Below are 23,804 nucleotides of genomic sequence, written 5' to 3' on the forward strand. Positions count from 1 at the left end.
AAAGTAATAGTCCAGATTTCATATTACAACACTCTTACTGCTTCTTAAAATGTTAAGTGCAAAGTTTTCTATAAACTGAAACATTCATGTTGGCACTGCATTGGCTTTACCTATTCCTTCCAGCATTTCCGTCCATTTCTTGGCTTCGGGCGAGTCTGGATTTTTCTTCAGTAAGCCTTTCAATGTCTCTTTAAGTTTATTAATCTTATCAGAATTCTGTTCAAGCTCAGCCAGATGTACCTAAACCAAAGAGAATTCCAGTGATTTACAACAACTTTGCAAACGTGCTTTGATTAAAGGCAGCAGCGGGGTTGTTATTTGCAACATTCACCCTTTGAGTTTTGTAAAGGTACAATTCATTGCACTTTTCAATGTGTGTTTACTCTTCGAGTATCAAGTATACCTGATTTACTTCAAAACGCAATTCTTCTTTTCAATATGAACTACACATTAACTTGGAGTACGTGAGATTTTTGTAAAGCTTATAACATTAAAGAAATTAAGCATAGTATTTCTCCCCAATTCTTTAATCATGGACAATATTTGATGAAAGTCCTAGGAGGTCTTTGTAACTCTCCTTCATGCTCGAGAGTAGTCCCCACGTACTCGAAGCTGAAAAATGCCCGCGAGTAAAAAAAGGTCGCCATGGAAAAAAAATCGATGTTTTTTTACTCGTAGGTTTAGTCGAGGTAGGTCGTAGTAGGTCGTAATGCTATCGTAGGTAATCAAAGGTAATCAAAGGTAGTTGAAGGTAATAGTTTGTTGAGAAAAAAAAGGTAAGTAATGTTAAATGCCCGCTAAACTTTATTAAAAGTTGTCTGGCATCTTAAAAGTGTCTCCACTCCTTCTCCCCCCCCTTCTCTCTCCCCCCCCCCCCCCCCCCCCCGCCCCCTCTCTATAAGGTCTTACCGTAACTGCGTCAGCCGTCTTTTACCTTCCTGTTCATCGCAGGTGTGAATTTCAGACAGCGCTCCCCCGCTTTCCCTGGCCCCCGACTTTGCTGTGTGTGTGTGTGTGTGTGTGTGTGTGTGTGTGTGTGTGTGTGTGTGTGTGTGCGCGCGCACACACACACACGCACACACACACACAGACAGTCTATCCGGCTCGTGGTTTCATCGCTGACGGTCGATCCAGCTCGAGGTTTTTCAGGAGAGTGCCCTCGAGCTTGAAGAGCCAGAATTACAAAGGACTAAAGTTCAAAAAATGGCATCCAATTTAGTCATCATGATTTATCCCTCACGTTCCCTGCCAACAAACTACTGGAAAAATATTCAAGTTACCCTCATATGGAAGATCAGTAGCTCTAGATGCACCAACAATGTGTTAATTTAAATTATGCCATTATTATCTCTGGGATGTACTTTATCATATTTAATTTAAAAAGTCACCTTGTTTTGCTCCACTTGTGCTTTCATAGCTTGAGTTTTGATTGATGATGAGCTTAAAGAGGTTAAAGTCTGTTCTTTTGATTCCAGCCAGTTCATGATAGAAGCAGTCTCTTCCTCAACCTCTTGCATTTGGTTAAGTGTGGCGCTTAGATGGTCCTGACATTCCTTCAGCGTATTACCAAGGATTTTATAATTATGGTTCACATCAGAGACATTCTGCTGGATTTCTGCAAGTTCTACAAAAAGTTAAACGAGTCAGTGAGCAAATGTGATTTTAAAGTGTCAGGGTCAAAATTACAGCTTTCGGTGCTGATCTCAAAGTAAGTCACCTCCAAGTCACCTCCATTCTCAGTGGCAGCTACTGCTGGACTTCACTTCTGGGGCATGATGCCATTCAACAATAATTGTGTCCTCAGTACGACCAGCCAATCATATTGAAAACTTCTCACAACATATCAAGCTTTAATTTTTAATTTAAAAAGTAAACATGATTGAGGTAGAAATTGAAATGGGCAAGTACTAATAAAGTTATGTTACATCGCATTTTGAAATGTTGATCATTAGGGACAAAGAGGTTAAGCCATAATGATGACTTATGATTTCTTTAACTTTTGCCCATAGTACCTACAAAGCAAAACATTTCCGGAGTAGGAAGGAACTGCAAATGCTGGTTTAGAAACATAGAAACATAGAAATTAGGTGCAGGAGTAGGCCATTTGGCCCTTCGAGCCTGCACCGCCATTCAATATGATCATGGCTGATCATCCAACTCAGTATCCCGTACCTGCCTTCTCTCCATACCCTCTGATCCCCTTAGCCACCAGGGCCACATCTAACTCCCTCTTAAATATAGCCAATGAACCAGAGATAGACACAAAAAGCTGGAGTAAGTCAGACGGCATCTCTGGAGAAAAAGGATAGGTGACATTTCGGGTTGGGTCTGAAGAAGGTCTCAACCCGAAACATCACATATTCCTTTTCTCCAGAGATGCTGTCTGTTATTCCAGGTTTTTGTCTCTAAAACACTTTCTGATATGTTATCTAAGCTCATATTGGAGAAAATTATAAAACAGCCACCCTAAGGAGAAGCAAAGAAATACCTAAAGTGTCTTTTTATAATTACTCATGTGCATGCTCCAGGGATTGCTTCAGACATAGGGTTTTGGGGCTGGAGGAAGCAGGATAGTGGTATTCCCCAGGGATCAGTCTTAGACGCAGCGCTTTCTTACAAAATAAATCTTATACTAATGACCTAGAAATAAAGGAGTTGTGAGCTACAATGTTTTAATTTGTATATAAATTGATGAGGAATATTGACAGTATGGGTACAAGGCTGTTCCTGCTCGTGGAGCGTTCAAGAATTAGAGGTCATAGGTAATAAAGGAGGAGAAATGAATTAAGAATGATGAGATAAAGTGTGTTTTTTTTATTCACAACGTGTAGTTGGAATCTTGAATTCACAGCATGTGGTGGAGACAGATTCACTGTGACCTTAGTATATCTTACTACAAATTCTGAATTTTAGATCATGGTTAGAATACCTCTGACTATGAGTCAATGTGTGCAAATGTTCTTCTTGCAACTGCTTGGGAACAATATACTTATAATTCACTGACACCATTTTATTTAAGTGGGTATGGTTCTACTGGATGGAACAGAGGCAACACTGGCCTCACAGTTCCAGCGATCACAATTCTTCAGTACTGTATGGAGTTTGCATATTTCAGTTTGTCATTGCAAGGCATGGATTTATTGGATAGAAGGTTAATTGGCTAATGCAAATTACTACTAACATTGCGGGGGAAGGAGCTACTGTGTTGCTGAGCATGTGAAAGAGAATAGGTTAAAGGGAGCTAAGTGGGAGAATGGGTCCAATGGGAATGTGTTGTCATTGATTCGATGGGCCAACTATTCCAACATATAAATTTCATCCCGATTATTGACACAATGCCGGCATGTGTTAGAGTTGCTGCCTTACAGCGCCAGAGAACTGGATTTGATCCTGACAACGGGTGCAGTCTGTACGGAGTTTGTACATTTTCCCTGTGACCGCATGGGTTTTCTCCGGGTGCTCCGGTTTCCTCCTACACTCCAAAGACCTACAGAGTTGTAGGTTAATTGGCTTCTGTAAAATGTCCCTAATGTGAAGATAGTGCTGCAGCACGGGGTGATCGCTGGTCGGTGCGGACTTGGTGGACCGTAGGGCCTGTGTCCAAGTTGTATCTCTAAACACTAAAAAGTCCAAAGTCAATTTATTTTTCTATGTGGGAATTTAACTCCGGATGTAAATTGGCTAGTAAACACACCTCATGTTTCTACACCTCATGTTTCTATACATTCTCACCTTTGCTCCTGTGGTACCCATTCATACTAGGCGCAGTCACTCCACCATTCATCATCACAGAACCTATGTGAACAACAGGGAGACAGAACAATGCACGGGACAGCCAATATTAGGAACAAACGCTCAACAGACACAGGTTCCCTTAGTGGAACAAAGCAAGACATAAACAAGCACATCGATTTACACATGAAGCATTTTGTTATAAAGTTAAAAAAAAGCTTTTGTACTGTTTTGCAGCAGTGCATAAATATTAGATGTACACCTGGATAGTTTCACTTCAATTTATCATAATCTATTTTGTATACACTGGTGGGTGTATACAATTGTCCAGCATCTTTAATCCGTTTTTCTGAAGCTCTGCGACCATGGAAGGTATCAGCATTGAGAGCGATAGCAGATTTGCTTCTGTTTCAGCTGGCCATGAAGTCACATAAAACGCCAGAGATTCTGTGTATTCCAGAATGACGTGTTAAGTAGAAAAATAAAATTATATGCTTGGAAGTGCCACGACTTTGATGAGATCTCAAACCATGTCCTATTAGCTTTCTTGAATGCAGAGGGAAGATTCCATAGTACTATCTGAAGAGTTACAAGGGGGCTCTCCTGCATCCAGGAACATATTTGTCCTACAATCAACATAACTTGGTCTTTTTTTATTATTATATTATTATTATTATTTTTATTATAACATTAGCTGGGAAGCATTTGGGAAATCTCAAGGTTGGGAAAAGTGTAACATGCGAGTAAACTTTTTTCCCCTCATTCCATTTATAATCAAGAATATTTAATCTGAGTTCTATCACACTGGATTTATTGTCTTCCACTTGCTGTGAAAAAGTTCCATTGACTGAATAACGCGTCCCACTTTAGCTCGTGCTAAGCAATTGCCTCATGTAAGCAATCATATTTGGGGTGGGAGGGGGGGGGGGGAGGGAGGGTCATTTAAACTATATCCTCTACTGCGTGCTATAAAAGTGCAATTTAGGACCACGTGTGTATTGTACCCTGCTTTGAGTGAAGTTCATGGATCAACATGGTGAAGTACAACATACAAAGCACACTGCACCATAGATTATACCATTTCATATCACATTGTATCAAATTTATCCATGGTGCAAAAACAAAATTTGCTGGAGGAGTTTTTTTTAATTCCTCCCGAGTCCAGTATCAGCGGTCTCTTGTGTCTCAAATTTATCTATGGACAAAATTCTACTGTAGCATGTAAATTTTACTTTAAACAACTCAATTAATTGCAGCATTCAAGTTAAGAAAAGTGAAACAACTTACTAGTCATAGAGAGAATTAAGAATAAGCTACATACTTACACAGTGCTGACAAATAAGATACATTAAGCTAATCAATTATAGGGTTCAACAAGTAAACTGCTGCTTTTCCAATATAGAATATAAACTAGAGGGAGAGTATTTATCATTTAAAAATAAATTGGATAGTTATATGGATGGGAAAGGAATGGAGGGTTATGGTCTGAGCGCAGGTATATGGGACTAGGGGAGATTATGTGTTCGGCATGGACTAGAAGGGTCGAGATGGCCTGTTTCCGTGCTGTAATTGTTATATGGTTATATGGTTATTAATCAAATTTACGTTAATATGGCAAGCACACTGGTGAAATGTGATTACACCAATTAGAAATTGTAATTTGTAAGAAATCAAGCCACATTTAAATAAATAATAATAAAAAGATAAAAAAACATGGGAAACATTGCAAGAAACAATCAGAAACACAGGCTAATAGATCCAGTGTATGTTTCATATGTTGTGTTACAAAATGATCCAGTAATGATCAATATGGTAGTAAGGGCATAATGGATAGAAACGTTCATGGACATGGCTGAGCCCTAGGCAGGGCCACACAGTGGTGCAGCTGGTAGAGCTACTGCCTCAGAGCTCCATTGATCAGGCTTGTTTCTGACCCCGGCCGCATTTTACGTGGAGTTTTCAAGTTGTCCCGTGACCATGAGAATATCCTCTTCATGTTTTGGTTGATAGATTAATTATACTTTGCTCTTAATGGTTAGGTAAGTGGCAGAACTTGGGAAGAGGTGATGGTAATGTGGGAGAAGAAACGGGGATTAGTGTATGTGTGTGTTTGATGGTCAGCATGGAATCAGTGTGCCAAGCGGCTTATTCTGCTGACACATGACTGACACTATGTGGAGTTAAAAGGAAATTTAAATCATTCATTTTCATTCTTTCTTGTTCTAAGTTGACTATAGAATTGCTTTGAGAGAGGTTTCGATCAGGTATCTTGTGCACACTCTTATGATGGTGTATGGAGCATTATAGAAGAAGACAAAGTTAGTTAAAAAGTTACAAAACGATAAGGTCAACTGCACTTTTCCTGATCCAAGATGTTACCTGTTTTACTGGTGTTCAAAGCAGTGTCTGGAGATGTTATTTCCATGATGAGACTTTCTAACTCAGTTCCTTTGTGGTTTATTTCTTGAATTTGTGGAGATTTTGCTGACCAATCTTCCAAAAGAACCTGTTAATTAAAATAAGCCTTATCATACCGTTTTATTAAAAACCTTTGTCAATTGAGGCTTGTTTTTGTGCTTCTTTTCTCAGACATTATGAACAATTGCTTCACACGATGGGTTTACATCATATTAATTGGGACCATTCTCCCTCCCGTCCTCCTCAAAATAATAACAGGAAATGTTTGCACACAAGGGGGAGCAAACTTGCTTGACCAAAATGTGGAAAGCCTGCATACAGACCGTTTCATCTTCACAGTCATCCTGCACATGAATTGAAAAAAAAAATTCTGATATTCCTTAAAATAGCAAATACCGTATGCTTTTCATTTTATGTAGACTTACCACCACTTCTTGGATCTGTTCCTTGATTGTGTCTGTATCAAGTGCCGATTCAAAACACGGAATGCGAGTCTCTGTTTCCTTTAACCATTTTCTAATCGACTCAACCAGGGAAGTGAAGTCGCTCAGAGACTGCTGGCAGGATGTTGCCTCTTCCTCCCTGAAAAATTGAGGCTCAATCAGTGGCCTATTTATCCATTATTAGAAAATGCTTCTAATGTTGGAAATGCTGGGCTACTTGAACTAATTTAGAATACATATCTGGTTTACTGATACAATTACAAAGGGTTTTTTTTTCCGATTGTACTTGCCATCATTCTCTGCCATCATTCCCAATTCCCCATTGTAGTGATGACCACCAGAGAATGAGTATTCATCACTCAACAGAAGGAAGAAATTCAAAGAGGCCATCTTCTGTTAAATCCAGGCAGGCTCCTATACACAAAGGCCTCAATATTCGTTGTGGAAATGCAAATGCAATGGGGAGGTCCTAAACTTCCTAATTTCCCAACGACACTATGATGTTGAACTCGGCTTGGGCTCCAAGACAAAATTCCAATTTGCTGCAATTTCCCAGCAATTAATTTCCCCCCAGAAAATCTGCCCACTATTCAGTGACTCCAATCAGTGGAGAGGACTGGCCGAGAGAATGCAAGACAAGTTTTATGATTGTTAAATTTAAAAATAAATAAAAATCATTGCCTATTTTAAAACATTTAATAGTTAATCACTACAAAAACGTAATAGTTTTGAATGTTGGTTATTGTCACAGATTTTCCGAAACATTCAAGGCATGTGTTTTGATAATTGGTGAAGGTTGGGTCCTCTGGGCAGAATTTGCCTCTTACAACATTGGAGCTCTGTACTGCACTGGGGTGTCTCAAGCCCAGAGTAACGGTCGGCACGGACCTGGTGGGCCGAAGGGCCTGTTTCCGTGCTGTATCTCTAAACTAAGTATCAGTTGCATTCAGGAAGTTGTCAGAAGAACCACTCCAGCTAAGAGAACCTACAAGATTTGAAACAGACAGAGTGGTAGTTGACCACTGCCTGGAAATTCAGACATATTGATCACCAACTTACTTCTGCAGCCAATTGTATCTTCCTTTAAAAATATAGCCACAGAAAATAACTCATGGCAAATCAGACTTCTTGAAAACAATTTGTTTTTATACCACATCAATTGCGTTCTATCTTTCACAACATAAAGCCAGTTTGAGCCTGTTATTTATACTTTTTCTTAAAAACTGCTGAGACGGATGGTAAACATGTTGCGTGTTCTAAGGGGCAGGTAATCATGTGCTTTCAAAAAGTGCAAACCTGCTCATTTCAAACAAATCCACTGTTACTCAGAAATGAAGAGTCAGTTTTAAGTTTCATTAAATTCTAAGAAAGGATAACTTTAAGCCACAAATTAATGTTGCTAAACAAATTAACAAGTTGTGTTTAGATTTCATGGTATGCATAATTACAAAGAATCTGATGAGTGAAAACATTTCATTAACCCTGGCAAAACTAAAAATCAAATGTGCTGCAAATAAAGAATATTAGACAGATATGGATCAAAGTGTTAACGATTCTCATTGCACCCAATTACAAAAGGACTCCAAAAAATGTAACAAAATGATCGCAGTAAAATTGTGATGAGAATCATTCCTTTTCCTTTTCAAAAACCTAGTGCTCAAAAGGTTTTCTGGAAAGACTTAATCAAATTCATTGAGATAATATTGCCTTTCACTGGTGGATGTTAATCTGTGGTGGATGTTAATTTGTGTTTATTGTATGTTTTGTTATTTATTATTATATTTATGACGGCAGGCAACGAAATTTCGTTCAGACCGAAAGGTCTGAATGACAATAAAGGAATCTAATCTAATCTAATCTGAAGTTTGGATGGTCTACAATTTAAAATCGTGAGGCATGCTCCAACCACACATTCTGGCCGCCACAATGACCACCCTCTTGAGCTTTGTTACATTAACCTCCATTACAATCCCAATCCCATCTTTGCCACCTGACAGACATCACGCTGTAAATGCTTCCCAGGCTGACAATGTATTGTTTGTCCAAGTGACAACTCATTCACTCATAGGGAGAGAGCGCACAGGAGTGAGAGCGAACACGAGAGAAAATGTGTGCGCTACTGGAGGTCTGCAAATGAAGATTATTGAATGGAAATGGTTTCATCTAAAAAATAACAAACAGGAAAGAAGGAAAACAGAGGGAGAAAAATAGAAAAATAAATTCACACGGATTCAAGCTGCTCAAAACATTCATGCCAATTTTGACCTTTTAGTCAGCATATTTATTCAAAGCGTGATAATGCATTAATTTGATGAATGGGCTTTAAGCCCCTTAAAGTCAAATATGCAAAGAAATAATAATAATAATAATAATAATAGCTAATAAATGGTTTAGGAAAGTCAATTTGAAGAATCATCATCTCTTACCTCTTCTTAATATTCAGTTCTAGTTTTTTGTACCCTTTGGTTAGGTCTTTGACAGTCTCTGTGAGCTGATTCTTTTCCGTCAAGATGTCAAATGTGGCCAGTTCTTCAGCGAGCTGCTGCAGAGCCTGTAGGTCTTCCCTTTGCTTCACCATTTCTGTGCTTGCCTCCTGTGGTAAGGAAACACATGGTCACGTGCCATTAAAAACGGTAGCCTAGCTGCTCTTCTATGTTTTAATGTTGCCACTGTTGATCTTCTAATGAAAATTATATAAAACAATTGAGAGGGATTGTTCTCCAATCTCAGCACTTAACTGAAATTAAAATCCATGATTTGTAATAAAGAGTCAAGAGAACAAGAGATGATCAAATTATCATGTTTATCAAAGACAGGTGTTGCCTGAAGGCAGTATTACAATAATATATTTAATTGTACAAGATATTCCAAAGACGAGCAGTTTTGCAGGTTAAGAACATGGTGTATAGAACACAGTGTAGAGAACATGGAATTAGTGTATGGGTGATCAATGGTCGGCGTGGACTCGATGGGCCGATGGGCCTGTTTCTATGCTGTATCTGTAAACTTAACTAAATTCAGAAAGTTTAAAATCCATTTAACAGCAATATTTATTTTTCAGATGAGGATGAGATCACCACCAGTCATTTCAGAACAGTTTGTACACCTCTGCTTCCCTTCAAGGTGGTAGTTGTGGTCCATATTCTCCAACCACTCACATGCAGTGAAGAAACATACACAGTTCTATTTGGTTTGAGAATGTGGTTGGTTAGTAAGGGAGCGGATGGTACCAAAACGGTGGGGAAGGATGTCTAAGTTTGCAAAAAAATCCTGGATCAAGGGAGGAAGTGGCCAATGGTTGAATTTAAATCTGACAAATTTGAGGTGATGCATTTTGGCAAGTCAAGCCAGGCAGGACTGCACAGTAAATGGTAGGTTCGTGGAAAGTATTGTCGAGTCAAGATAACTCGGAGTACAGAAACATAGTTCTCTGAAAGTGGTGACGCACATAGATAGGGTGGTGAAGAAGACATGTGGCGTACTTGTCTTCATTGATAAGGGCATTGAGTACACGTGGGGACATTATGCAACAGCTGTAGACAAGGATGATTCTATCATATGTGGGTTAGAGCTTGCAGTTCTATTTGCCCTACCATAGTCGTTGTCCGTTGTCGTTGGGGCCTAGCACCATGGAGCAGCCTCCAGCCGGAACGACCTGGGGCTCCAGTCGTGGAGCTGCGGACTACTCACCATCGTGGGGCTGGCTGGCCTTGGAGCGTGGGGAGCGGTGGTGGATCGCTGCTGCGGCCCGACCCCGGAGCTCGGAAGCTCCTGCTGCATACCTGTGGACTGTCGGGATATCGGGAGCTCGCGGGTCCGGGTGGAGACCGCTTTTCGGAGCTCCCGCAACGCAACTTCTCCCGCCCGTGTCGCGGGGTTGGAACGACCCGGAGCGGGGCCGTACATCGCCCGGCGCGGCTTTAATGGCCGCGGGACATTCAAACACCCGCCGGGGGCTCCAACTTCGTGACTTTTAGACCTGGAGCAGGGCCGTACATCGCCCGGCGCAGCCTAAAATGGCCGTGGGACTTGCCATCGCCCGCCGGGGGCTTCGACATCGGGAGAGAAATGGTGCAGGGGAGAGAAAAGACTTTGTCTTCCATCACAGTGAGGAGGAGATTCACTGTGATGGATGTTTTTGTAAATTGAATTGTGTGTAAGTCTTGTAGGAATTGTCTTTTTTTGTATGGCTGTGGAAACGGAGTTTCGTTTGAGCCTCACTGAGGTTCAATTGACATGTAATAAATATTGTATTGTATTGTATAGTTTAGAATCTGCTCTCAAGAGCTTGGTGAGAGGAATCTGAGCAGTGGCACATCCTTGGGAAATGGTTAAGTCCTTGCTTATTTAGATAGCACTAGTGTGGCACACATGTAGACTCGGTGGAAGAACCATCGCAAAGAAAATTAAGGATGAGCTCCAAGTGTCCACAAATCAAAAGCATAATGAAAGTTCTATAGACATTGGACATGGATCGCTTCATTATCTAAGTTATGAAGAGAGCTGGACATAGCTAGCTGTTTAATAAATCACATATATTAACATATATACACACACACAATAAAATATATATTTTTGGTGCCATTAATAGAAATGAAGATAGAAGTAGAATTTCACAAATAATGTATTTACCAGTATTTTCTGTGAAAAGTGAGCAATATCTTCATTGGGATCTCCTCCAGCTGCCAGACTCTGAGATTTGTTTTCGATGAACTGTCCAACATCCTGCACCAGTTTTTCAAACTGCTCTGTTTTAGGTAGCAGTTTCCTCAGCTTCTCCTCCTTCACCTGTTGCTCATTGCACACCGCTTGCACTTGGCTATTCAACCGTTCAAGCTTCTCTTGCAGTGAAGAAGCAGTTGCTCTATCTGTATTTTCAATAAAACCGTGAACCATTTCCTGGATTGTGTTAATGCTGCTTTGATGACTAGCAATATCCTGCTTTAATTTCTGAAAAGTTTTAGAAAACAAATAGTTATTTAAAATAGTGTACTTCTTTGGACTTCAGCACAAACTTCACACATTGTAATTTTACTGCTATTCATGGCCATTGCTTGCTCCAGTATGCTCTTGATTGAGATATATATTTGTCCTGTGATATATGAGAAAGAGAGAGGGAATGAGCAAGGAAACAAGGAAGGGAAGGAGAGAGGGAGGGATGGAGGGAAAACACTCACAATCAGTGGGTATTCTGACTGTAAAGCACATATTGCTGCGGCAAGGAATCTACTTAGACAAAGTCTTTCACAAAATCATAATACATGTATGAAACTATGACACCGGGTATGATATGGCTATCATAACTTCTCAATTCTGCCATATTTAACTGCTGCAAAAAGCAAAAGACTAGGAGAAAACTCACAGCGTTTTGGGCCAGGGAATCCTGGATGGCAGCAGACGACAACGGCAAATTATCCTGATTTTTCAAACTCTTTTCAACACCTTCCAGCCAGTTCAGTAAATTATCCAGACCTTCTTGAACACTCTGAGACTGAGCGATTGATACCTGCATCTTCTCGTTGTGTTCTGAAACTACTGTAGACAATTTCTTGAACCTCTGCGTAATGGAACCTAAAATGAATACAATACTATGTTATTCAGATATTCAGAATGTGTTTTTAATGGTTGTATCGTGTAAAGTTTCAGTTTGCATAAATACAAATATTTATTTTGGAGAATGAAACTCTAAAAGTCAGTAATGCAAGTGAAAGGTGAACTTTGCTTTGAAGTAAATGGTTAAAGGAAAGAAAAGGCACAGAAGGGTATAGATATGCTAGTCAGAACCTTTTTCCCCCAAGCTGGAATTGTCCAGCACTAGAGGGCACAGCTTTAAGGTGAGAGAGAGGGAAAGTTTAATGGAGATGTGCGGGGCAGGTTTTGTTTTACACAGAGAGTGGTGGGTGCCTGGATTGTATTGCCAGGGGTGGTGGAGGAGGCAGATGCGATAGTGGTATTTAAGAGGCTTTTATATAGGCACAAAGAAATGGATCATGTATGGGCAGATGCGATCAGTTTAACTTGGGATTATTGAGTATGCCTTTGATAGCCCAATGTGGGTTGTTGCGGAGTGAGTCGATGGCAGTACGTTCAGGGGGGGAGAGATTGGAGTGAGACAGGGGAGTGGAGAAGTTGAGGCGGTTGATGTCGCGACGGCAGTTTTGGATAAAGAGTTCTAAAGCCGAGGGGGGTTCCACGAGAAGGGATTATGTTCGAGACGGGATTATGTTCGGTACAAACATTGTGGGCTGAGGGGTCCGTTCCTGTATTGTACTGTTCTATGTTATAAGGAGGAAAGTTAAAAGGGGAATGTGGGAGCAAAAAGGAGAGTAGGGAATGAAAAAAGGGAATGGGGTGAGATTGTAATGTGTGATAAGAGTAAATGAGGAACAGGGAAAAGGAGGAGGAATATGCAAAACAAGAGAGGAGAGAGAAACCGAGGAATACAATTCCTGACTCTCAGTCTGAAGAAGGGTCTCAACCCGAAACGTCACCTATTCCTATTCTCCTGAGATGCTGTCTGACCCGCTGAGTTACTCCAGCTTTTTGTGTCTATCTTCTGTCTAATACAATTAGACTATTCAGTTCTGTGCAACATTTTTTAAAAGACCACTTTGACTTCAACCCTTTTTTCCCCCCCGTCAAGAAGGGGAGCAGGTGGAGTGGAGGGAAGTGGGGCAGCAAAAAAAACATAAAGAGTATTCTGCTCAGCGGGGCAGGCTCTGATAACAGCTGCGAAAGTTCTCAGCAGAAGCCTAGTCGCAGCGGCCCACTCTGCACTGTTGGGGCGATCGGTTGCGTGTCTCTGCACTGCACTTCCAGCAGAGCATGAAAAATCACCTCTCATTGTGGGCCTTTGTGCCGTTAGTCACAAATACTTCCCTGACTGCATCACTGCCAGATGTTCACACTCACCACATTCCCATTGCATAACATTAAACCATTTGTCCACTTACTTTACCCATGATACATTTGTAAACTGATATACAAGATAAATTGATTCTTCAGAAAATTAGCAGAAATATTAGCCAACTTGGAATTTAGAAAAAAAAAAAAAATGTAGAAAGTAGAATTGTTAACAGAGCATCTGGAAAAAGAAAAGCAACATTAAAATGTCAATTTTTCCCTCATACATTTTATCTCCTGACTGAATTCTTTATTCCCAGTCTGTTTTCTTGATTTGTTTCAGATTCCCAGTATATTTATATTTTTTCTATTGTTTGTAAATTGTCAGATTTACAAATAATGTCCTTAGCATTGAATGAACAGCTTGTCAAGGCACAACTAGAGCCTATTTAGTTGCTTCAACTAATGTCAGTGTATCGCTTTGATTCCCTTCAGGAATTCCCAATTGGTGCTATTTTTATTTTCAGTGCACCAAATAAGGGAAGATTAACCCAACAATTCTAAACCATAGGTTACTGCTCATGCAATAGTTTCATATGACCTAACACATAAACTATGTGCCACTTTGGCAAAGACATCATACAATTCACATTTTACAATACTTTTGGGATGTCTGAATCACTGCCATCAATTTAGTGAAGAAAGGCAATTTCTCAAGTATTATTGAACTTTGAAAACTTACATTATTATTTAAAAAATTTCAGTCACTCGTTTGCAGATGATAATTGTATTTACCTGAAAAGTTTCATTGCTGTAATCAAATGAGAGTATATTTATGATCTACTATGTGAAGATGACTCAAGATTTGAAGCCTGAATTATAAATGACAATTAATTTTTTAGAAAGATATAGAGAGGTTGGCGGATCACCAATTTTATTTATATATATTGAAGATGGATGATTTGCTGAGAAGCAGCGTTATTTCCTATTTGTTGCAATTACAGAACCACATTTTGGTGTAAACAGCTAGTACTGAAATGGTACCTGTCGTTAGTTGAATTTGATCTTGGTTTGGAACAAGGTCATCATCCATGGACATCAAGGAGTTTGCTGCTTTTTGTAACTTTTCTACGCCGACTTCATGTTCAGCTAGGTCTCCCTGAAGCACCTGTAAATGCAAAATTATACAATAACTCATTCATATTTAAATGAATCCTTCTCTCTGTAAAAGGACCACTTAGCTCAACTGATGGCTTGGTGTATTTTGATATTGCCCAGGTGCGTTATGGAGATATACAGATTGGGATAAAGATGTTGTAAAAACACCACAGTAATCCCCAACAGCCTGCTTTGGAGAGAGTGTTGCTTGAATTAGCAAGGACCTAGTCACCACAGGATATTGGAAGACCGAGAGCTGGGTTAGTTTAAACATCCCCCATCTTTTTGCTTAAGAATACTTAGATTTGCACAATAATGCAGAAGTCGTCATTGTCATCTTCAGCACCAAGTACATTACTTAAGAATTGCCACCGACAAATAATCTCAGGTTGATTGTGAACAGGTAACCATACCTGGCAGTTCTCAGAAGGTTTATTAAAATATCACGCAAATAAAAGAAAGAATATACCCTTTCCCAGTATATTTTTTACAATTTTCTGCTAATTTGACCTGGCAGTAAACATGTTGAAATAAAAAGTATCAGTTTCTCCAGCATTTTTGTCCCTTCGCTCCATAGATGCTGCCTCACCCGCTGAGTTTCCACAGCTTTTTTGTCTAACTTCACAGCTTTAACATGTCACCAGATCAAAAATCTACATTGATCATCATGAATGTTTGTAAGTGTTAAACATATCTGATGCGTGAGCATTCCCTGCTGTTGTTGAGCTCACTATCCTTAGTAGTCTTCATGAGACTAGCCCTACAAACAACAAAGTAAGCCAAATATCAATAGCCAATAATTGCCGACCATACCAAGACGGAAGAAAATATTTTAAAACTTTATTAGAGTTTGCATCGCATGCAACACTTGAAGCTTAGATTTAAAACACAACATGATTTGCACAATAATGCCGAAGCCGTCATTTGCCTCTTCAGCACCAAGTACAAACATTTGACTGCAATAGGTTGCGTTCCACGTAGTAACTGTTTTCTGCTCCTGTTCCTTTACTCCAAAAGTTCCCATCTACTATCCTGGATCTCTCACATTAATTAAATATGTACCAAAAACAGAAGGAGAACTGCTGGAGGAACTCAGCATCTGTGGGGGGAAATGGAGAGTCAGCGTTTTGTGTCTACACCTTCCATATGGGCTAAAAGAGTAGAGGAGAGAAAGCCAATATACAGCGAGGGTAGGACAAGAGCTAGGTGGATACAGATGAGATGGGGTTGATTCAAAGATAGATACAAAATGCTGGTTTGTAACTCAGCGGGACAAGCAGCATCTCTGGAGGGAAGGAATGGGTGACGTTTCCGGTCAAGACCCTTCTTCAGTCTGATCATCTGTAGAAGGGTCTCGACTCAAAATGGCGCCCATTCCTTTTCTCTGGAGATGCTGCTTGTCCCGCTGAGTTACAAACTAGCATTTTGTGTCTATCTTCGATTTAAACCAGCATCTGCAGTTCTTTCCTACACAGATGGGGTTGATTGGCAGGTTAGTCAGATTTTTTATACTGACCATCTCCCCTCTACTCTTGTCGTTCAGATGAAGGATCTAGATCCAAAATGCTGTCTGTCTATTTCCTTCCTGACCTGCTGGGTTCCTCCATCAGCTCTTTTTTAGCTCCAGTTTCCAGCACCTACAGTCTCTTGTGCCTTAATCAAATGGGTGATGCCCTCGATAACCCCGGCCAAGTACGTGACACTAAGTTCTACATTGACAGCACACAGCTTCAACTTTACCATCGTCAAACCCCAACTCATTTACTGTAACTCAATGGTCAGGCTGCTTCTCTGACTGAACGAGCAGCAATACTCTCCGATATTGTGAAATTTGGCGCCACTGATTTGCCTTTCTGTTGCAAATTCCATGTGCATAACTACTAACTCCATATTTATTTGGATTAAACTAAACTTTTTGTAATCTTGCAAACAAATCTGACCCCAAATTGAGTCCAAAATCACAACTTTCTGACACCTTACCTCATGTTCTGCTGCAATCCTTTGTTATCCCTGGACCTGATTAGTCCATCAGCTCTTTGTTGGCCTCCCTTGTTCTACTATTGTAAATTTGAGGTTATCCAGAATTAGCTACCATTGTCCCCAATCACTGAGTCTCAGTTGAATGTCCATGCAGGTAACCCAAACTCATAAAAACAAGGTTAAAAATATGCCCATTGTAATTGTAGAGCAGTTCAGCTTCCCAGAAGCAGAATGCTGCAGGTTTGTTGTCAGGCTTCCTAAAAAACAAAAAAAGACAAAGTGCTGGAGTAACTCAGCAGGCCGGGCAGCATCTCTGAAGAACATGGTTAGGTGATGTTTTGGGTCGGAACCCTTCTTCAGACTCTTCAGTTGCAGAGATGCTGCCTTATCCACTGAGTAATTCCAGTACTTTGTGTTATTTTTTGTAAACCAGCATCTGCAGTTCCTTGTTTCTTCATTGAAACAAAAACGGAACTAAATTTAGTGTGGCCCACCATACTATTCCAAATATCAAACCTTCCATCTGGCCTCAATTCCCATTGTCTGAGGTGCATTTTAACATTATTTCAAGACATTCACATTTCTACTTATAATTCAGAAAAAGTAATATTATGCAGCAATTTATAGAAAAAACAACTTTGATTACCTTGATTTCTGCAAGGTGTTTCTGTAAGCTTTCTGGATCAGAAGAAATAGTTTCCAACAGAAGCCTATCTCCAGTTACCTCCGAGTTCTCCAGCCATGAATTCAGCTCACTGGCAATGTCATGGAAATGTTGATATTTCTCCAACATATTGGCAAGGTGAGTGCCAAGTTTATTGCACTGTTAACCAAAAAAAAAAAATTATATAGATTTTTAAAACCCTCAATTTTGGTGAAATGCTGCCAAGTATCGAGTGTTCAACCTCTCCAAAATGGCTCACGCAATATGTTACTGGTCCATTGCAAAAACTAATGTTAGTTAAAGACCATCGAGAATTGGATGCTGCCTGCATCATTTTTTTGAGAACCATAGATGAAAAGGCAACATTCAATGCACACCAAAGTTAGAAGCAAAGGATTCAATTATAATAATTCAGAACCATTTGATCTGCGCTGGCTTTAGGAATTATATTGTGTAAGAAGGAACTGCAGATGCTAGTTTAAACCAAAGAGAGACACAAAAAGCTGGAGTAACTCAGCGGGACAGGCAGCACCTCTGAAAAGAAGGAATGGGTGACGTTTCGGGTCGGGTCTGAAGAAGGGTCTCGACACAAAATGTCACCGATTCCTTCTCTCCAGAGATGCTGCCTGTCCATCTGAGCTTCTCTAGCTTGTCGTGTCAATCTTTTAGGAATTATATTCATTCCAATAAACCGCAGAATACAACCCAGCAGTACGAATATTGATTTCCCAAACCTCAAGTAACCCTTGCATCCACTCTCTCTCCGTCCCTCCTCCACCTAAGTCGTCGTACTAGTTTCATTGACATCTAGTTGAGCTTCACTGTCTGTATAACTCATTATCACTAAGCCCACAACCAACAATGGACTATTGTGGGCTCCACCTGTCCTTGATAATTATTGCATTTTGCATCCTTTTCTGTTCTGTATTTCTCTAAATCACCGTCTATATCTTGTTTCCCTTTCCCCTGACTCAGTCTGAAGAAGGGACTTGGCCCAAAACTTCACCTATTCTTTTTCCCCCCCCAGAGATGATGCCTGACCCACTGAGTGACTACAGCTTTTTGTGTCTATCAGGAACATTATTACTGTTTTCTCTAAAAGAAATTAGACCACTTGTATTATCTCATGATTAATCCTTGCAATGGTCTCTGTTTCATCAAAGTGTGTTGGGCCAGTAAGGGAGATGCATAATGCTTTGATCACCTGAGAATGGTGACTGGTCATTACCAGTATTACTTAGTGAACCATCACAAGTTACCACACTTCCTCTAACAGGATTAAATTGTACATCATTCTGTTAGTCTTTCTCCATGCATATTAATGCACTGAGCTTAGGCATAATTGAAAATTTCAAATACAATGCAAGACTTCAAATGCCATTATATTAAGAAAATGAAAGAAGTCATACTTTTGAATGAAGTGTGCTATAGCGATTTTTGGCATCTTCTAACTTCTCCTTCACCAGTGTGCTGGTTACAGATGGGTCGATTGGGCTCTTAAAATCTTCATTTGCATTAGCTTCTGCAAAGACATCTGCCGCATCCAAGACCTTTTGCCCAGAAATAGTGATATATCTTAGATCTCCTTTGTGAGAAATAACATCTTCAGAGAAACCCTTCTGCTTCTGCAACTTGACTTGCAATGAATCGGAGTCCATTTCACCTGCTTTTATCTCTTCTAGTTCATGCTCAGACTGAATTAGCCAGGTCTCAAATTCACCATGATCTAATAAAAGAAATTAAGATGGTTATCAAATATTGAAGATGGTGACCACAGAATGCTTTGGAGCTCTAGAAATTAGTCAGAAAATATCCCAAATCACTTAGACTTTACTCGCGGTACAGTGGCGCAGCGGTAGAGTTGCCGCCTTACAGCGCCAGAGACCCGAGGTACTTCCTCACTACAAGTGCTGTCTGTATGGAGCTTGTACGTTCTCCTTGTGACCATGTGGGCTTTTTCCAGGTGCTCAGGTTTCCTCCCACATTCCAAACACGTACAGATTTGCAGTATCTCCCTCGGATGGTCACGTCGCACAGACACATCTGCACTTTAGTCTGTTTGATCTGTTTTACTGTTGTAATGTTCTGTTTACAAACCATGTTTCTCGGGGTATCTAAATCTAAATGTAATTAGTTATTTAAGTTATGACATTTTGGATGGAAGCTGCAAGCCCAAATCTCGTTGCACTTATGTGCAATGACAATAAAAGATATTATTATATTATTATTATTCTGTAAGTTACCCCTAGTGCGTAGGATGCGAAACTGGGATGACATAGAACTAGTGAGAACTGGGAAAATCATTAGTCGACATGGATTGGTGGGCCAAAGGGCCTGTTTCCACACTGTATCTCTGAACTAAACTAAACTATCTGGCAAGAATTATTAAAGCTAATTTCCAGATCATGTTATTTTAAACCACATGCAGTTTTCTGTCATCATAGTTATAATTCTTCTCAATTTTCAGTAAATAGACCTTGAATTGAAGTGTGGAAAATAAAGGAATTCTTTAACTTACCTTTCTGAAATTTTTGGAGTTCTTCCTGCAAAGCGTGAACATATTTCAGCTGAGAGTCTGCATGTAACAGCGCTGTCTCATACTGTTCCTTCAAATCGTTCAAGTTACTCTGCAGTTGTTTTCTCTCTTCTGGTGAAAGATTGTGGCCATGCTTATCCAGAAAGGACTGAGCTGACTGTGTCGCCAATACAAACGCTTGTTGCTGTGACAGCAACGTTTCATGATGTTCCTAAAAAAAAGTCAAAGTGTACTTGGTTCATTTACATTGTTCTTAGATAGCAGAGGTGGAGTTGCTGCCTTGCAGCACCAGTGACCCGGGTCCGATCCTGATTACTGGTGCTGTTTGAATGGAGTTTGGACATTCTCCCTGTTATTGCGTGGGTTTTCTCCAGATGCTCCGGTTTCCTACCACATTCCAAAAAAAGTACAGGTTTGTAGATGACTTAGCTTTGGTAAAATTGGCCCCAGTGTGTAGGATACTGCTTGTGTACGGGGATCGCTGGTCGGTGCGGACTCGGTGGGCTCAAGGGCCTGTTTCCGCACTGTATCTCTAAACAAAACTAAACTGATAATATCTTGGGGATTTAGTTTCAATTTGATCAGCTGGGCAAGTTGGCTGAGGAATGGCAAATTGAGTTTATTGCAGATAATAATAATAATAATACATTTTATTTATGGGCGCCTTTCAAGAGTCTCAAGGACACCTTACAAAAATTGAGCATGTATAGGAAAAACATGTAAGGGAAATGAAATAAATAGTAGAGACATGACTAGTACACAAAGTAAAGACAGAATTCAATACAAAACACAGCATGAGGCAATTAATGCACAGATGAAAAGGGACGGGGACGTGGGGCTAAGGATAGGCAGAGGTGAAGAGATGGGTCTTGAGGCGGGACTGGAAGATGGGGAGGGACACGGAATTGCGGATCAGTTGGGGGAGGGAGTTCCAGAGCCTGGGAGCTGCCCTGGAGAAGGCTCTGTCCCCAAAACTGCAGAGGTTGGACTTGTGGATGGAGAGGAGACCGGCTGATGTGGATCTGAGGGACCGTGAGGGTTGGTAGGGGGAGAGGAGGTCAATGAGATATGTGGGGGCCAGATGGTGGAGGGCTTTGTAGGTGAGGACCAGGATTTTGTAGGTGATCCGGTGGGAGACGGGAAGCCAGTGAAGTTTTTTGAGGACTGGAGTGATGTGATGCCAGGATTTGGTGTGGGTGATGAGTCGGGCGGCTGCGTTCTGGACCAGTTGGAGTCGGTTGATGTAGGTGGAGCTGATGCCAAGGAGAAGTGAGTTGCAATAGTCCAGTCGGGAGGAGATGAAGGCATGGATGAGTCTTATAAATGCGAGATAGAGCATTTTGGAAAATCAAACAAGGGCAGGACCATCACAGTGAATGGCAGGACCCTGGGGAGGGTTGTAGAGCAGAGGGACCTAGGAGTGCAAGTAAATAGTTCCTTGAAAGTGGTGTCACAGGTAGACAGGGTGGTTAAGGCAGCTTTCGGCTTCATCGGTCTAGGTACTGAGTGTAGTAGTTGGGATGTTACTGCTGTACAAGGTGCTGGTGAGGTCACATTTGTGTTCAGTTTGGCCACTCTGCTTATAAGAAATCGTTTTTTAAGCTTGAAAGTGTGCAGAGAAGATTTACGAGGATGTTGCCAGGACTGGAGGGCCTGAGCTATAGTCAGATTGGACAAGCTAGGACTTTATTCCTTAAAGTGCATGGGGATGAGGAGTGATTTTATAGAGGTGTTTTAGATTATGAGGATCATACTACATAGAGTAGATGCAGAGTATTTCACCCAGAGTAGGGGAATCAAGAACTAGAAGACACAGGTTTAAGGTGAGAGGGGAAAGATTAAAAAGGAATCTGAGGGGCAATCGTTTTAACCAGAGGGTGGTGGGTATATGGAATGAGCTGCCAGAGGTGGTAGTTGAGGCAGATACCATAACAATATTTCAAAAACATTTGGACAGGTACATCGATATGAATGATTTAAAGAGATATGGACCAAACACAGGCAGGAGGGACTAGTGGAGATGGGGCATCTTGGTTGACGGGCAAAATGGGCTGAAGGGCCTGTTTCTATGCTGTATGACTCTCTGACTCTAATTTAGTATAAATACAATGTATCAAGATATCAAGTTTCTTACAAATACAAGAAACAAGATATCAAGTTTCCTGACAAAAAAATCAGCATACAGAAAAACACATCGAACATTCACATTGCAGATCTGTTTCTAATTGAAATGTTGTAATTTTAAATAGTATTATCATAACAATGACTTAATTACTTTTATCATGATGGGATTAGGTGATGTCTATGTCCTCTGGTGTTAGAATCCTCTACCCTGGGAAAGAAGACTGAGCATTCACCTTATCCATTCCCCTCATGATCTTGGACATCTCAATATGGTCTCCCATCTGCTTCCTTACTCCAAAGATAAATGTTGCAGCCGATCCAATCTCTGCCTATAACTCAAGTCCACAACCTCGTGAATCTTTCTACGTCTGTTCCAACATAATGGCATCCTTCCTATAACTGGCCACAAGTCATCGATGACTTGTACAACTGCGTCACGATGTCTCAACTTTTGAACTCAATACCATTCCAATTTGACATTGGGGTCAAAACAATAGAGCAGAGATTTTCTTTTATTTGTGATTGTAATTGTTCAAACAAGCACTTGTCTAAAGTATTGATATTTTTCAAAATGTTGGGAGCATTTAAACATTCTCTCATTATTTTAGGGAAATGTTCCAGATTGAGGCTGACTAAATCAGAGGAGTTAAAGCATGAGTGTTCATACCTTCAATGCCTGTTGCTGCTGGTTCAGGTTTCCACCCTTCCCAGCGGGAGTATCCATTACATCGTCCCGGTCTCGCGGTCGTACACCATTTCCTAAAGCATCAATTTCATCTTCACCAAGACGGTCTCTGACCTCACGAGGCCGCATGTGAGGGTAATATGTGGCTGTCTGCCGCCCCACGGATGACAGCCACTCCAACAGACCATCGATCTTAACCTTATTTTCTTCAAGTTCCTCTTCTGCTTTTGCCTGCAATCACAAAATTCTGTTGGCTCGGAGATATAAATTTCATAGAAGTTCTGATGTTTTACAAAGTTTAGGTAGAATTTAAACATTTTCTTTTCGTCTTTGGGGGAAATCCTAAAGATTGACGATCTTCTTCTTCTTGCGTATGGCCTGCGCAGCCTAAAGTTGTAGGACAACTTGTTCTATTTGGTCTTATTTGATTGTGCACGCCGGGTTGATTGCATTCATCGAAACGGGGCGGGCCACTTGAAGGTTGCAATCTCCCACACCAAGATTGATGATGAGTAAGTCAGATGAGTTGAAGAAGCTTTACAATAGGTTCTGTGCCCATGGCAGACCATTTCAGCTGACCAAACACGTGGACTTGGCCAGCGTTGGTCCAATGGGAGGGGAATAATAAACACTGAAGATGAGGCACACCAACACTCTCTAACCAAACACACATGACAAATATCTGTTCTTGCCCACTCTCTCTTCCTCAGCTCCCTCTCCACGCCCTGTCTTTCTCCATCTCTCTTTCCTGGTCCACCTCCTTCTCAGCTCCCGCCTACTTTGCTCACCTTTTCTCTCAACCCTTTTCTTTCCATCTTGATTTCCCCTTGCTCTCTATCTCTGCCACCACCACCCAACCCCAGTCCCCAAATCTCCATCTCCTGCTCAACTACTCTATCCCAGTGTAAAGTTACTTCACCACCATTCTGGTTTTCTCCCTCATTACAATTACAAAACGTTTATGCACTTATTCACTGCATTTACATAATTCCCTGGATTACTATTTCTAAACTTGGTATTAACATCAACAAATGACCATTTCCCTGGCAACTCGAAAAAACAGGAAGCAACAAACATTAGATACATTTGCGGCTCCTTCACCTCTATTCTATAACACTGTTTGAGCATTTGATTAGTATAAAACTGCTGTTGCATTACAGTACAGTATACCCAGTGATGGGTGGCATTGCCGTCCTAGAAAATGCTGCAATTACAATGTTC

At 40.6% G+C, this 23,804-nt stretch overlaps 1 protein-coding gene across 29 annotated transcripts in view; it reads right to left on the reverse strand.

Annotated features, from left to right (window-relative positions):
- Positions 1–23,804, reverse strand: part of macf1 (microtubule actin crosslinking factor 1) — a 437,138-nt gene that overhangs the window by 125,092 nt on the left and 288,242 nt on the right. For 28 of the 29 annotated variants that reach the window (XM_033045293.1, XM_033045299.1, XM_033045287.1 and 25 more), the window contains 13 exons: positions 22,566–22,814; positions 19,757–19,985; positions 18,648–18,964; positions 17,221–17,397; positions 14,481–14,604; positions 11,956–12,164; positions 11,226–11,543; positions 9,020–9,186; positions 6,576–6,732; positions 6,112–6,238; positions 3,733–3,795; positions 1,389–1,624; positions 111–240 (listed from right to left, as the gene is read on the reverse strand). In XM_033045293.1, coding sequence (XP_032901184.1) covers positions 111–240; positions 1,389–1,624; positions 3,733–3,795; positions 6,112–6,238; positions 6,576–6,732; positions 9,020–9,186; positions 11,226–11,543; positions 11,956–12,164; positions 14,481–14,604; positions 17,221–17,397; positions 18,648–18,964; positions 19,757–19,985; positions 22,566–22,814 — 2,503 coding nt within the window. The remainder of the gene's footprint in view (positions 1–110; positions 241–1,388; positions 1,625–3,732; positions 3,796–6,111; positions 6,239–6,575; positions 6,733–9,019; positions 9,187–11,225; positions 11,544–11,955; positions 12,165–14,480; positions 14,605–17,220; positions 17,398–18,647; positions 18,965–19,756; positions 19,986–22,565; positions 22,815–23,804) is intronic. The other variant, XM_033045276.1, reaches the window with a different exon arrangement.

The sequence above is a fragment of the Amblyraja radiata genome, chromosome 27, assembly GCF_010909765.2.
Source record: "Amblyraja radiata isolate CabotCenter1 chromosome 27, sAmbRad1.1.pri, whole genome shotgun sequence".
Classification (NCBI taxonomy): Eukaryota; Metazoa; Chordata; class Chondrichthyes; order Rajiformes; family Rajidae; genus Amblyraja; species Amblyraja radiata.